A 17,068-nucleotide genomic window follows, 5' to 3' on the forward strand; every position below is an offset into this window, starting at 1 on the left:
CATAGCTCTGAGTGCTTTTATTAAGGCAAAAAAACAACAACTATAAAATGCATCCTCCAAATCTCCTCCTTACTCCCCGAGGTCACCAAGTTGGAGCGCCTTACTCTCACGCATGCGCGAGTACACGACATGTCAGTGCCGGTGTTCCGGGTAGCAGACAATTCCGGAATTTTTTGCTACCCACGTCACTACCGGAAGTGACGTGGGAGGTGTGTCTCTCATCTCGGCTTCTTATTGGCTCTGCCGGTCGTTTGTCGGCGCAGGCGCAGAGGATTCACCCATAGCGTGAACGCGCCGAAGGTAGCATAAAATTCCGGCCCACTGCGCATGCGCGAAGAAGACAACCGAAGGTAGCATAAAATTCCGGCTCACTACGCATGCGCGAAAAAAAGACGGCAGGCTCAGTAGCTCCAAGTCAGTTAACAGTAAATGTTAACAAAATGCAAATATCTAGACCTCTTCAGCATCTCTGTGACATTTACTTGACAGTATTATGTCTATATTGTGGAAGATGGTTTTAAGGAAATGAAATAAAGATTTAAAATGTTATATTAGTCAGCACTTCAAGCTAGACGTAATGTGGTCTAAAAAAGATGGCTCGGTGCAGGCGCAGTAGGAGCTGAAGGTAGCTGAAAATTCCGGCCCACTGCGCATACGCGAAGCCGAAATTTTCTGCTACCTTCGGCCGTCTTCTTCGCGCATGCGCAGTGGGACGGAATTTTATGCTACCTTCGGCTCGTTCACGCTATGGGTGAATCCTCCGCGCCTGCGCCGACAAGCCCCTGGCAGAGCCGAGAAGCCGAGGTGAGAGACACACCTCCCACGTCAATTCCGGAACACCAGCATAGTGTTCCTTCCCTGTGCTGGCATCAGCCTCAGGGAACCAACTACGCATGCGCTAGCTGCGAGATTACGGCGCTCTAACTTTGTGACGTCCGGGAGCAAGGAGGAGATTCGGAGGATGCGGGCAGTACTGGGCTCCTTTACAGTGAGTGTGGCTGGGCTCCCGAAACGTTAGTAACAGCCCCTTGGGCTCCTGCTAGCGGCGATCCAGCAGCGCATGTCCGCAGCTCTATAGGTAAAATCCAGGTGACAGAATCCCTTTAAAAGGTGAAAAATGACAAGATCCTTAACCACTTCCCATCTGGGCCATTTGCCCCCTTCCTGACCAGGCCTGTTTTTGCAAATCTGACATATCTTACATTATGTGGTAATAACTTTGGAACGCCTTTACTTATCCAAGTCATTCAGAGATTGTTTTCTCGTGACACATTGTACTTCATGATGGTCATAAATTTGAGTCAATATATTTCACCTTTATTTATGAAAAAATCCAATTTACCAAAAATTTACAATTTTCCAAATTTCAATTTATCTACTTTTAAAACAGAAAGTGATACCTTATAAAATATTACTTAACATTCATCATGCCTACTTTATGTTGGCATCATTTTGGAAATGTAATTTCATTTTTTTAGGACGTTAGAAGGCTTAGAAGTTTAGAAGCAATTCTTCAAATTTTTAAGAAAATTGCCAAAACCCACTTTTTAAGGACCAGTTCAGGTCTGAAGTCACTTTGTGGGGCCTACATAGTGGATCCCCCCATAAATGACCCGATTGTAGAAATTACACCCCACAAGTTACTTAAAACCAATTTTACAAACTTTGTTAACCCTTTAGGCGTTCCACAAGAATTAAAGGAAAATGGAGATCAAATTTTAAAATTTCACTTTTTGGGCAGATTTTCCATTTTAATCCAATTTTTTCTTTAACACATCGATGGTTAACAGCCAAACAAAACTCAATATTACCCAGATTCTGCGGATTACACAAACACCCCACATGTGGTCATAAAATGTTGCATGAGCACACGGCAGGGCGCAGAAGAAAAGGAACTCCACATGGATTTTAGATGCAGTGTCCCATTTGAAGCCCCCCTGATGCACCCTTACAGTAGAAACTCCCAAAAAGTGATCCCATTTTGGAAACTAGGGGATAAGGTGCCAGTTTTATTGGTACTATTTTTGGGTACATATGATTTTTTGATCATTCATCATAACACTTAATGGGGCAAGGTAACCCCAAAAATTGGTTGTTTTAGCACAGTTTTTATTTATTTTTACAGCGTTCACCTGAGGGGTTCGGTCAAGTGACATTTTTATAGAGCAGATTGTTACGGACGTGGCAATACCTAATATGTATACTTTTTCTTATTTATTTAAGTTTTACACAATAATAGTATAGTTTTAATGTATCCATGTTCTGAGAGCTATAGTTGTTTTTTATTTATTGAGAGTTTTTTTTAAGTAGGGGCTCATCTTTTGTGGGATGAGGTGACTTTTATTTGTACCATTTTGTGGGACATACGCATTTTTGATCACTCGGTGTTGCACTTTTTGTTATGTAAGGTGACAAAAATGGCTTGTTTTGACAGTTATTTATTTTTTTATGCCGTTTATCGGACTGGGTCGATTATGTGATATATTTATAGAGCCGACCGTCACTCATGCGGCAATACCAAATATGTCTTTTTTTTTTTATTCCTTACTTGGGGAATATATATATATTTTTTTTTTTACACTTTTCGTCCCCCATAAGGTCATACAAGACCTCTGGGGGACATTTACTTCACTTTCTCTTTTTTTTTTTTTCACTGTTGATTTCTCCTGTAATTGGGCCTGACATAGTAGCCCCAGTTACAGGAGAAATACACCACCCAGAGGGGCTGTACAGCCTTAGTGCAGGGCTGATCAAGGTCTCTGAAAGACCTCACACAGCTCCTGCACTCTCCGGTCCGGGCGATCATGGAAGCGCATAGAGCTTCCTGCTCTGCATACACAGTGCTTGGTGAGAAGGCAGGGACACCTGGGCACTGTCCCTGCCTTCTCTGTGGGTTGTCTTGCTGTCACTGACAGTGGGCAACCTGATCAGCAGCTGCACGATTAGCGTACAGCTGCAGTTTCTGAACGGACGTTCTGGAACATCCATTCAGAAATAGAGAACCACCTCCCGGACGTTTATAGTCAACGGACGGGAGGTGGTTAAGGGATTCAAAAAATAAAAAAATTATACCAAAAACCAACAAACTAGTCCTGACAAAAAAAAAAGCCCTCATACAGCATAAAGTAAAAAAAAAAAAGTTACAGCTCTTGGAAGGCTGGTCACTACGGTGTTATAAGCTGCTGCGAATTTGACAGTCAGATGCATCTGATCTTATTATTAAAAAGCAAAATAACATCCTGACTGTTCATTCATTACATTGGAAAACCTTGTGTCTCTACATCAAGCCTTATGTTTGTGGTCTAGGCGCTCCTCAAGATGGCATTATTATGGGCTGGACAGTCTTCCAGTTCTTTTGTAAAAATTAATATAGCGAACACTTTTACTTACATCCTTCCCACACCTTCATACATTGGAGTTTCATCAGGCAAGTTCTTAATTTCAGTGTCTGTAAGATGGGCATGTTTCTTTGTTCTATTTAATTGCTCTATCTGAAGGTCAGCTAGTTTCACCTTTTGCTGAGTGTCCATCACTTTAGCCTGAAGTTCTGTAAAGGCCTGTGAATTACAAAGAATTTAATAATGAAGAACTGAATAAGAAAAATGCTTGACAGGGCAGAGAAATAAGAAAAAAAAAAAAAAAAGGAAAGAAAGCAGAAAATAAGTGATAAAAATACTAATATAATAACGTTCACAATGAAAGACAACTTTAGTTATGGAGAAGGCAATTTCAATGTATACAACACAGGGCAGAACATAACCTAATTGCCATGGCAAATAGATAATGCACTGGTGACAAGGATGACAAATCAGAGATTGCTTTTGAATTGTGGTTCAACAGAATATTTTATAAAACCAAACTATTAAAACTGGCCTGGACAAAAATGATGGTACCCTAAACTGCACTGCAGTCAAGCAATTCTTCTAAATTAGACTTCTGCAACTGTCTAGGCAGATGTGAAAGTAGCACAACGGAAGGATACCAACAATTTTGTCCACCTGAGTGTATATTTTTATTTTTGTGGGAAAAGCAAAGGAGTAAGACTACTTTCACACTAGCGTTCGTCGGTCCGCTCGTGAGCTCCCTTTGAAGGAGCTCACGAGCGGACCCGAACGCCTCCGTCCAGCCCTGATGCAGTCTGAATGGAGCGGATCCGTTCAGACTTACAATGTAAGTCAATGGGAACGGATCCGCTTGAAGATGAGCCCATATGGCTCAATCTTCAAGCGGATCCGTCCCCCATTGACTTTACATTGAAAGTCTGAACGGATCCGCTCAGGCTGCTTTCACACTTAGAATTTTTTCTAAGTTATTAATGCAGACGGATCCGTACTGAACGGAGCCTCCGTCTGCATTAATATGATCGGATCCGTTCAGAACGGATCCGATCGAACGCTAGTGTGAAAGTAGCCTAATTTACATATTTTACTCTCTGCAGTTTTACTATTTGAAGGAGAGACTGCTTTGACTGGTCCTATACTGTGTCCCTGGCTCCTAAGGCCTATTTCACACGGGCGCGTTTTCCGCGCTCAATCCGGACCCATTCATTTCTATGGGGCTGTGCACATGAGCGGTGATTTTCACGCATCACTTGTGTGTTGCGTGAAAATCGCAGCATGCTCTATATTGTGCGTTTTTCACGCAATGCAGGCCCCATAGAAGTAAATGGGGTTGCGTGAAAAACGCAAGCATCCGTAATCAAGTGCGGATGCGGTACGATTTTCACGCATGGTTGCTAGGTGACGATCGGGATAGGGACCTGATCTTTATTATTTTTCCTTATAACATGGTTATAAGGGAAAATAATAGCTTTAATACAGAATGCTTAGTAAAATGTCCATTGAGGGGTTAAAAATAAACAAATTTAAGAATGCTATTATTTTCCCTTATAACCATATTATAAGTGAAAATAATAAAATCTACACAACACCTAACCCAAATCCAAACTTCTGTGAAGAAGTCCAGGTCTGGGTACCAAACATGCCTATTTTTCTCCCGCACGTGCAAAACGCATTAAAATGCTTTGCATTCGCGTGAAAATAAAAAAAAAAACGCGCATTTTCCCGCGACACACCCGCATCCTATAAGGCCCTCACACATGAGGTCCTTTTGCAGGTCCTGAAAGAAGAAGAAAGAAGATGCGCGATCAAGTAGATGAGGTGAGTTATGTTTTTATTTTTAACCCTCAATTCACATTGGACTTTGCATTCGGTATTAATGAATGCTATTATTTTCCATTATAACCATGTTATAATGGAAAATAAAATCTACAGAACACCAAACCCGAACTTCAGTGAAGAAATCCGGCTTTGGGTCTGGGTATCACATTCAGTTTTTTCTCACGCACGTGCAAAGGGACCTTTTGGAGCACTCGCGCGGAAAGAAAATTGAACATCGGAACGCCTACTTGCGTGGGTTTCCCACAATGCACCTTTAACACCCGTGTGAAAGAGGCTTTAGAGTTGTCCCATCTGAAAAAAAACTTAACCCTTAGGCTACCAGAGGTTTTTTCGTTTTCATTTTTCTTCCCTATTTTCATTGAGCCATAACTTTTATATTTTCGGTCACATAGCTGTAGGAGGGCTTATTTTTTGCGGGACAGGTTGTACTTTCTAATGCCCCAATTAATTATGGCATAAAATGTAGTGGGAAGCACAAAAAAAAATCCAAATGGGGTGGAATTGGAAAACAAAACGTAATTCATCCACCTAAAATGTTCGTCAATTATATAAAATGGTAAAAAGTATAAATCTGAAGGTGTCGGCCCTCGACAGAGCAATGAGAGGGAAGTTGCAGAGAGCGACGAGGAGAAAGCAAAGCTATTAAATTTTTGTTTTTCTCCACTGTATTCACAGGAAAGTAAGCTGTCAGATGAAATGCAGAGTGTAAAAATAAATTCCCCATTTAAAGTGTCCTGTCTGACCCAGGAAGAAGTACAACAGCGACCTAAAAAGATTAAAATAGACAAATCGCCAGGACCAGATGGCATACACCCCCGTATCCTAAGAGAATTAAGTAATGTCATAGCCAGACCCTTATTTCTGACAATTATAGACTCTATACTGACAGGGAGTGTTCCACAGGATTGGCGCAAAGCAAATGTGGCCCCAATATTCAAAAAGGGTGCAAAAACAGACCCTGGAAATTATAGGCCGGTTAGTTTGACATCTGTTGTGGGTAAACTGTTTAAAGGTTTTCTAAGAGATGCTATCTTGGACGATCTTAATGAAAACAAGCAAATAAAATCATATCAGCATGGCTTCATGAAGGATCGGTCATGTCAAACTACCGTATTTTTCGCCGTATAAGACGCACTTTTTCGGAAAATGCCCCTGCGTCTTATACGGCGAATGCAGTCAGTTTTACATCGCTGGCAGCGATGTAAAGCGAGCGGGGACTCGGGGAGGGACTGGGAGGAGGAGCTGGGGCCGGCAATAGCGGTGGGGCGGTGCAGGCACTGTACTAAAGGCCCGCCCCGCCGCTCCGGTGTACTAATAAAATATGTCATATTCAATTAATGGTTATTAAATATGCCCCTTTATGACTAATAGTACCTTAAATCCTAAGCGCATCCGTACAATGCAGGCCGGGCGGGCGGCAGCGTAACTCCCTGATGTCACGTGCCTGCGCCGCCTACTTTATGAATGAAGCAGGCGGCGCAGGCAAGTGGCGTCAGTGAGTGACGCGCCGCGCCGGCTGCCCGGCCTGCCGGCATTGTACTGAAGCGCTTAGGATTTAAGGTACTATTAGGAATAAAGAGGCATATTTAATAACTATTAATTGAATAAGACATATTATATTAGTATACTGGAGCGGCGGGGGATCTGTGGATGGCACAGTTATGGGCTGGGAGGGTCTGTGGATGACACATGTATAACAGTGCCAGCCACAGATCCCCCCCATAACAGTGTCTGTCATCCACAGTTCCCCCCATAACAGTGTCCGTCATCCACAGATCCCCCCATAACAGTGTCCGTCATCTACAGATCCCCCCATAACAGTGTCCGTCATCCACAGATCCCCCCATAACAGTGTCCGTCATCCACAGATCCCCCCATAACAGTGTCCGTCATCCACAGATCCCCCCATAACAGTGTCCGTCATCCACAGATCCCCCCATAACAGTGTCCGTCATCCACAGATCCCCCCATAACAGTGTCCGTCATCCACAGATCCCCCCATAACAGTGTCCGTCATCCACAGATCCCCCCATAACAGTGTCCGTCATCCACAGATCCCCAGTAATAGTGCCATCCACAGACCACCTAGTTCCAAACCCACAGCACACCTTTTGGTTAAAAATATTTTTTTTCTTATTTTCCTCCCCAAAAACCTAGGTGCGTCTTATACGGCGAAAAATACGGTAATTTAATCAGTTTCTACGAGGAGGCAAGTTCTAGACTTGACAGTGGTGAATCACTGGATGTCATATATCTGGACTTCTCCAAAGCATTTGACACTGTACCACATAAAAGGTTAGTATATAAAAGGAGAATGCTCGGACTGGGAGAAAATGTCTGTATGTGGGTAAGTAACTGGCTCAATGATAGAAAACAGAGGGTGGTTATTAACGGTACACACTCAGATTGGGTCACTGTCACTAGAGGAGTACCTCAGGGGTCAGTATTGGGCCCTATTCTATACAATATATTTATTATGATCTTGTAAAAGACTTGCACAGTAAAATCAATTTTTGCAGATGACACTAAACTGTGTAAAGCAATTAACATGGAAGAGGACAGTATGCTATTACAGAGGGATCTGGATAGATTGGAGGCTTGGGCAGATAAGTGGCAGATGAGGTTTAACACTGACAAATGTAAGGTTATGCACATTGGAAGGAATAATGCAAATCACCCGTACATACTAAATGGTAAAACACTGGGTAACACTGACATGGAAAAGGACCTAGGAATTTTTATAAACAGCAAACTAAGCAGTAAAAACCAGCGTCATTAAGCTGCTGCCAATTCCAATAAGATAATGGGTTGCATCAGAAGGGGCATAGATGCCAGTGATGAGAACACAGTCCTACCATTTTACAAATCACTAGTCAGACCACACATGGAGTACTGTGTACAGTTCTGGGCTCCTGTGAACAAGGTAGACATAGCAGAGCTGGAGAAGGTCCAGAGGAGGGCAACTAAAGTAATAACTGGAATGGGGCAACTACAGTACCCTGAAATATTATCAACATTAGGGTTATTCACTTTAGAAAAAAATCTATATCGTTCGATCCCTAGTGACGAGGGGACATCCTCTGCGTCTGAAGGAAAGAAGGTTTGTACACAAACATAGAAGAGGATTCTTTACGGTAAGAGCAGTGAGACTATGGAACTCTGCCTGAGGAGGTGGTGATGGTGAGTACAATAAAGGAATTCAAGAGGGGCCTGGATGTATTTCTGGAGCGTAATAATATTACAGGCTATAGCTACTAGAGAGGGGTCATTGATCCAGGGAGTTATTCCGATTGCCTGATTGGAGTCAGGAAGGAATTTTATCCCCATTAAGTGGGGGAAAACTGGCTTCTACCTCACAGGGGTTTTCTTGCCTTCCTCTGCATTAACTTGCAGGATAATAGGCCGAACTGGATGGACAGATGTCTTTTTTCAGCCTTATATACTATGTTTTACGGGTTTTGTTCCCACGGCTTTTCATTTTCGGCACAATTGACCCATGCCTTTCATTCTCTAGGTCAGTACGATTACAACGATACCCCATATGTATAGGCTGTTTCCAATACTTGGTATCCGCACTGGCCGGCCACCAATGAATATAGAGGGAGGGGGGCCGCACTGGTCATATTTAATACTGGGAATCCGCACTGGCCACCGATGAATATAGAGGGAGGGGGGCCGCACTGGTTACAATTAATACTGGGGAGGGAGGGGGGCCGCACTGGACACCAATAAGTTAAATACAGGAGGGGGGGGGGGGGTCTGCCCCCTGCTGCCTGGCAGCATCTGCCAGGCAGCAGGGGGCAGTCATGTACACAGTTCTCAGTATATTCTAACTTGAAGCGTCCCCATCACCATTGGAACACTTCTGTGTTTAGAATATACTGTCGGATCTGAGTTTTCCGAAGTGAAAAATCAGATCTAAAATAAACAGTTATGCAAACGGATCCGTTCTGAACGGATGCAAGCGTTTGCATTATAGGAGCGGATCCGTCTGTGCAGACACCAGACGGATCCGCTCCTAACGCAAGTGTGAAAGTAGCCTTAAATTATTTTTTTCATATTACCATTTTCTTCCCCCATAACTGTTTTAGACTTAGGCCTCTTTCACACTTGCGTTGTCCGGATCCGGCGTGTACTCCACTTGCCGGAGTTACACGCCGGATCCGGAAAAACGCAAGTGTACTGAAAGCATTTGAAGACGGATCCGTCTTCAAAATGCTTTCAGTGTTACTATGGTAGCTAGGACGCTATTAAAGTCCTGGTTGCCATAGTAGGAGCGGGGAGCGGGGGAGCGGCATACTTACCATCCGTGCGGCTCCCGGGGCGCTCCAGAGTGACGTCAGAGCGCCCCATGCGCATGGATGACGTGCCATGCGATCACGTACACTTTACCATGGCTGCCGGGACTTTAGCGTCCCGGCAGCCATGGTAACCACTCTAAAAAAGCTAAATGTCGTATCCGGCAATGCGCCGAAACGACGTTTAGCTTAAGGCCGGATCCGGATCAATGCCTTTCAATGGGCATTCATTCCGGATCCGGCCTTGCGGCAAGTCTTCAGTTTTTTTGGCCGGAGCAAAAAGCGCAGCATGCTGCGGTATTTTCTCCGGCCAAAAAACGTTCCGTTCCGGAACTGAAGACATCCTGATGCATCCTGAACGGATTTCACTCCATTCAGAATGCATTAGGATAATCCTGATCAGGATTCTTCCGGCATAGAGCCCCGACGACGGAACTCTATGCCGGAAGACAATAACGCAGGTGTGAAAGAGCCCTTATGTCTACTGAGCCGTTTAGGGGCTCATTTCTTGTGAAACAATCTGTAGTTTTTATTGATACCATTTTTGAGTGCGCGTGACTTTTTGATCACATTTTATAAAAATTAAAAAAAAAGCAATGAAAAAATGGCAAATTGGCCATTTTGACCCTTTTACGCCATTCGCCGTATTGGATTTTATTTTTTATATTTTAATAGTATGGGAGTTTTTGGTCGCGGCGATACCCATGATGTTTATATTTATCATTTATGCATTTATTTTTTAATTATACGGAAAGGGGGGGGGCGATTTTAACTTTTTGATATTTTTTTAACATTGTTCTTTTATTTTTTTGTGAGGATTTTGAAACAATAGAGATCTGCTGGCCATGGCGCCCGCTGCACATACAAAATAGCTCCATGTTTACACATCGCTCCAGCACTGTACACGTACGGCGCTGGTAGCGAATGGGCTAAAAAATGCAGCTTCGGCGAACTTTGCTACATAACATTTTAAAGGGAACCTGTCTCCTCACACTGGTTTCAGCAAGCTGTCACTTCTGGGCTAGTATTCAGTACTCCTAGCACTGCAAGGGAGACCATCATGATGAGACTTGTGTGCCAACCAGAGGCTGCACTACATTTTTTCCGGAAGAGTAAAAACACTCCTCTTACTATTTTTAGCCAACCATCAGTGCTTCATGTAAATTGCAGTTATGCATATATAAGGTAGGCCTACATAGCATTAAGGCCCCTTTCACACAAGCGAGTTTTGCGCACGAGTGCAATGCGTGACGTGAACGCACAGCACCCGCACTAAATCCTGATTCATTCATTTCAATGGGTCTGTGTATACGAGAAAAATGCAGCATGTTCTATATTCTTTTCATGCAGCCCTAGCCCCATAGAAGTGAAAAGTGCTTCAGTGAAAAACACATTGCATCCGGAAACCAGTGCGGATGCAAGGCGTTTTTCACTGATGGTTGTTTGTAAACCTTCACAGTTTTTTCATCACACGTGTGGAAAATGCATCAAAACGCATGCACCCGCGAGGAAAGAAAATGAATTGAACGTAATTGCAGACAAGACTTACTTACAAAATGGTGGGAGTTTCACTGAACGCACCCAGACCTAATCCGCCATGCTCGTGTGAAAGGGGCCGTATTTATGTACGGAAACCATTACTAGTTTTCTCTATAATGTCTTCCATGCAGAACACTATAATTAGACTTACCGGTAATTACGTTAAATTGAATCCACCATGACGGCTTCACGCGAGATTTACCCCTTGACCTCTACAGGGGCAGGAACACCCCTTCCCGACATATGACTTAATAGTACGTCACGGAGGCAAGTGCGTTCTCGCATTTTGACGTACTATAACGTCATGGAGATCGGGCGGACACTGGAGCGGTGTGCGCCCGATCACTGCAGGGGTCCGGCAGTCCCTGATAGCCAGGCCCCTGCTGTATCCGCCGGCATCGCTGTACAAGCCGATGCCGGCGGATTAACCCCTTCTATGGCGCGATCAGCGCTGACTGCGACATAGAAGGGATTTGAGGGGGGTGAGGGAGTCCATCGAGTCCCCTCGCTGCTGTTGCAGGGACCCGATGGGTGAGCAGGCAGCCCGATGCCGTGCAGAGGCTGCCCAATGCCCTGCCTTCTACGGGTGCCTATAGGTTTCCCAACATCCGTAACGACTGGCTCTATAAATATATCACATGATCCACCCGGTCCGATAAACACTGTTAAAAAAATAATTAAAACTGTTGGGAATTTTTTATATATATATATATATATATATATATATATATATACACACATACATATCTTTATCTATCTATCTCTATATATAATTTTGTCACCATACATCACAAACAGAAAACACCAAGCGTTTAAAAAGGTGTATGCCCCCCCAAAATAGTACCAATCAAACCGTCACCTCATCCAGCAAAAAATTCAAGCCTACCTAAGACAATCGCCTAAAAAAAACTATAGCTCTCAGAACATGGAGACACTAAAACATAATTTTTGTGGGTTTGAAAAAAAATTCAACTATTGTGTTGAAGTGAAATAAATAAAAAAGTTTACATATTTAGGTATTGTCACGTCCGTAACGTATTATGCATTATGAATACGCATTAGCCATTTTTTAGGGAGTAAAACTGCCTGCAATGGCATTATTGCGTTCTCTGGTCCCCGCCCTCCCCCGCCTCTTGGCCATAACTGGCGGATCCGTATTTCCAGATGAGGACAGCACATCGTGTGGCCCTATAGAAATAAATAGGTCCGCAATTCCATTCTGCAAAATGCGGAACAGAATTGCAGACGTGTGAAAGGAGCCTTAGGGCTGTTTCACACGAGCGGATGCCGTGCGTGACATCCGCTCCGCGAATGACAGCCAAGACCCGATGCGGACTGCAGAGACACGGAGCAGTAACATGACTGATGATAATGCTCCGTGCCTCTCTGTGATCTCTTTACTACGAAATCACGGTGACAACTTTATCTCACTGCGATTTCGTAGTAAAGAGATCACAGAGAGGCACGGAGCATTATCAGTCATGTTACTGCTCCGTGCTTCTGCTGTCCGCATCGGGTCTTGGCTGTCATTCACGCAGCGGATGTTACGCACGGCATTCGCTCGTGTGAAACAGCCCTTATGTATAGAAAATAACACTGCCAATCATGGCCAGGAGACAGGGGAGGGTGGGGACGAAAGAAGGAAGAATGCCCTATCTTGGGGTAGAATCCGTGCTGAATCTCCCATCGAAATGAATTGGAAGCAGAAAAAAAAACAGCTCCATTATCCATGTGTTTTTTGTGCATTTTCTGGACATCTGCTTCACAAACCTCAAGCTAAAAAAGCAGCTTTGGATTTGACACGAGCGATGTGCTAATAGCAACTGAACATACCTATATTAGTCCCATGTCACTATGTGCCGCCGTTATTTAGAAAAACTAACTTGCATAATATGCAAATGAGCCTCTGGGAGGGGAGGGGGGGAGGGGGCGTTGACAGGGCCAGGCAGTGTTGGTCTCAGCTTGCCTGCCCTGTCTCCCGTGAAAATCTCACGCCTGTGCCATCCCATTCAGTATTCGGCGCAGGCAGTGAAAGACGCTCGCCAGCTGCACAAACTGCTCCGAATACTGAACGGGACTGCGCAGGCGTGAGATTTCCACAGGAGACAGGGCCGGAAAGCGCAGTGAGATGGCACTAATATAGTTATGTTCAGCTGACATTAGTACATCACTAATGTCAGCCAGGTTAATACCCATTTTCCTGCTGACAGAAACCCTTTAACCCCTTATGGGCCGAGCTCATTTTCACCTTCAGGACCAGGCCATTTTTTTCAAATCTGACCAGTGTCACTTTATGTGGTGATAACTTTAAAAAGCTTTGACTTATCCAGGCCATTCTGAGATTGTTTTTTCGTCACATATTGCACTTTATGACACTGGTAAAATGGAGTCAAAAAAATAAATTTTTATTTATAAAAAAATTCCATTCATGTTTGGAACATTTTGGGAATGCCATTTTATTTTTGGGGACGTTAGAAAGCTTAGAAGGAAATCTTGAAATTTTTCAGAAAATTTCTAAAACCCACTTTTTCAGGACCAGTACAGGTCTGAAGTCACTTTGTGAGGTTACATAATAGAAACCACCCAAAAATTACCCCATTCTAGAAACTACACCCCTCAAGATATTCAAAACTGATTTTACAGACTTTGTTAACCCGTTAGGTGTTCCACTAGAATGGAAAAGGTCACTTTTTTGGCAGATTTTCCATTTTAATCCATTTTTTTCAGTTTCAAAAGCAAGGGTTAACAGCCAAACAAAACTCTATATTTATGGCCCTGATTCTGTAGTTTACAGAAACACCCCATATGTGTTCATAAGCTGCTGTATGGGCACACGGCAGGGCGCAGAAGGAAAGGAATGCCATACGGTTTTTGGAAGGCAGATTTTGCTGGACTGGTTTTTGACACCATGTCCCATTTAAAGCCCCCCTGATGCACCCCTAGAGTAGACCCCATTTTGGAAACTACGGGATATGGTGGAAGTTTTGTTGGTACTATTTTAGGGTACATATGATTTTTGGTTGCTCTATATTACACTTTTTGTGAGGCAAGGTAACAAGAAATAGCTGTTTTGGCACCGTTTTTATTTACAGCATGCATCTGACAGGTTAGATCATGTGGTATTTTTATAGAGCAGGTTGTCATGGACACGAAAATACCAAATATGACTACTTTTTTGGGTTGTTTGTTTCAGTTTTACATAACAAAGCCATAGTCTCCACATTCTGAAAGCCATAGTTTTATTTATTTTTTGGGCGACTGTCTTGTGTAGGGGTTCATTTTTTTCGGGATGAGATGGCTTGATTGGCACTATTTTGGGGTGCTTATGACTTTTTGATCACTTGCCATTACACTTTTTGTGATGTAAGGTGACAAAAAATTTTAAAAAATTAAAATAAAAAATGTACACAGTTTTTTTTATGGTATTTACATGAGGAGTTAAAGACTGTTGATTGATATTTTTTATAGAGCAAGTTATTACAGACACGGCGATACCTAATATGTCTGTTTTTGCGGGATGAGATGCCGATTTGATTGGTACCATTTTAGCGTACATACTACTTTTTTGATCACTTTTATTACCTTTTTTGTGAAGTAAGGTGGGCAAAATTTCAATTTCATCATGGTTTTTATTTATTTTTTATGGCCATCACCGTGCGGGAAAGTAACATAACCGTTTTATAGATCAGTTCATTACGGACGCGGTGATTTCAAACATGTGTAGTGCATTTTATTTTTAATCAGTGATAAATGTGTTTTTTTATTAAAATTCTTTTTTTTTTACATTTTTTGGACCCAGACCCACTTGGTTCTTGAAGACCCAGTGGGTCTGATGTCTGTATAATACAATACAGTACACTATATAGTGTACTGTAATGTATTTTCACTTTACACTTAGTCTGATCAGACTTCTGCCTTTAGCAGAAGTCTGATCAGACTTAGCCTTACCAGGCCGAGCCTGTGAAGGCGTCCAGTTGCCATGGTAACCATTACCCGCTGCCACAACAGAGCAGCGGGTGATGGGGAGGGAGGGAGGGGGGGCCCTCCCTCCCTCTGTGATCCTGTCAAGAATTGAGGGCTGAAATGGCACAGCAGCCCCCGATGGGAGAGCGCTACCTCCCTGTTAACCCCTTCCATAGAGCGGTCCCTACAGACCGCAGCATGGAAGGGGTTAAACGGCTGACATCTGTGAGCACAGACGTCAGCCGTTTCAAGCAGAGTGTCAGCATTCGGCCCGGCTATACTGAGAGAGGGGGCGGGCGGGCGATTACTTGCCCACCCCCCGCCGAAACATAAATTTAAAGTTCTGTCATTTTGAAGTTTCTGATGTGTTTGCATCAATCGCCGATACACAGGACCCCCCCGCTCGGCATTATCATAGAGTGCCTGCAGAATGATTTCCGCCGCGCAGTGTCCTTAAGTACCGGGACATCAGAGCGTACCTGTACACCCTGTGTCCCCAAGAGGTTAAAGGGAGTCTTTCACCTAAAATCACCATTATAGAACACTAACATGAGGATCTCCATTACATTCCCCATATTGCTGTGCATTGCAGATTCTCAGAAAAACACTTATTAAATGTTAATTAGCTTCTGAAGGTGCACAGGAGCGGCATTCATGTGGCCGTTGCCCAGGCCCCTCGTCGCTTTTCATACAAAACCCCTCCCCTTTCAACCCCCAGGCCTGCCTTAGGTTCTTCTGATTACATCCTCTTCTTAGTGAGAAATCCAGCGCCAGCGCCGTTCAACAGTGTTTAATGCGCATGTGCCGACCCTGGGCCTCTGCCCATAATGGGGAATGAAGTGCGCAGGCGCGGCAAATCGGTTCTCACCAAGAAGAAGAGGACGTAATCAGAAGAACCTAGGGCGGGCCAGAAGGGTTAAAGGGGAGGGGGTTTCGTATGAAAAGTGACGAGGGTCCTGGGCACCGGCCACATGAACGCCGCTCCTGGGCACCTTCAGAAGCTAATTAACATATTGAATACAAGTTTTTTTCTGAGAAAATCGGCGACGGACAGCAATATGGAAGGTAGCATTCTAATATGGGGAATGTAATGGAGATCCTGATGTACTAACATGATAGAAGGGAATATAATGGTGATTTTAGGTGAAAGACTTCCTTTAAAGAAAAAAAGTGACAAAAATAAATATATTTAAAAAAAAGGATTTTTGTTTGATTCACTGTCCCGAAAACATCTCCAAATCTGTGCTGAAGGCAGCTCCCATCATGTTCCATGGTACTGGGCCGAGGATATCTGCAGCACAATGTCAAGAATGAACTGTTCCATTCCAGCCACAGCTAAATGTAGAGCGGGTCCGCAGAAAACCGCCGCACACCACAATACCCTCTGTCTGAACATACCCTAAGCTGGAGCCCGTGCTCTCTGTCAGATTTAGCAGAGACAACACATACTACGATCTTACAGTGCCCGGCAACGTAACAAAAGGGAACTTTCAATTACAACAAAAAACCACCATTTGTGCACCGTTTTGTACCTTCTTAAGCTCCAGGTCCACAGCTGTCGCCATGTCGCTTCCCTGGCAAGAATGCGCAGACTGTTGCGCCCGGTAGTATGACGTCACGGGAAGAGGCGGGGTCTCGTTGTCTAAGAGGCGTGGTCTCACACTCGCAAGAAACACTTCCGAGCACGTTGGTGGAGAGGAGAAGCTGGTTGTTGTGTGGATGGGCAGAATGGATCTTTTTTGCAGGGGTTATGACTAAATTCCCTTCTACGTAAGGACCTGGTCCTTATCAGTGATGGGGATTAGCCGACTCAGGGTGAATTATTTCCCCTCACTGGTAAGGACTGTTGTGTCAGGTCCTGAACTGAAGTAGCATATAGGCCGCTGTCATCCTACCCGACCTTGTCCTTACCTTAGTGATGGGGAATAGCTGAACTGTGCTATTGTTTCCCAGTGACGGGCGTTGTGAGAAAAAAGCGCCACCTTCTCTCCAAATAGCTGATAGCGAGGGTGTCGGATATTGATGACCTAAAAATATAGATTACTGCACAACTGGGGACATTTTTAGTTTAGTATTTTCATTTTCCCC

The 17,068-nt window shown here is 43.8% G+C and overlaps 1 protein-coding gene across 1 annotated transcript in view; it reads right to left on the minus strand.

Annotated features, from left to right (window-relative positions):
• Positions 1–16,612, minus strand: part of PFDN1 (prefoldin subunit 1) — a 63,252-nt gene extending 46,640 nt beyond the window's left edge. Inside the window, exons 1-2 of the mRNA XM_044277788.1 lie at positions 16,513–16,612; positions 3,391–3,557 (exon numbers count right to left, since the gene is read on the minus strand). Of these exons, the coding sequence (XP_044133723.1) occupies positions 3,391–3,557; positions 16,513–16,545 (200 nt within the window). The 5' untranslated portion in view covers positions 16,546–16,612. The remainder of the gene's footprint in view (positions 1–3,390; positions 3,558–16,512) is intronic.
• Between the last annotated feature and the right edge of the window lie 456 nt (positions 16,613–17,068).

The sequence above is a fragment of the Bufo gargarizans genome, chromosome 2, assembly GCF_014858855.1.
Source record: "Bufo gargarizans isolate SCDJY-AF-19 chromosome 2, ASM1485885v1, whole genome shotgun sequence".
NCBI lineage: Eukaryota > Metazoa > Chordata > Amphibia > Anura > Bufonidae > Bufo > Bufo gargarizans.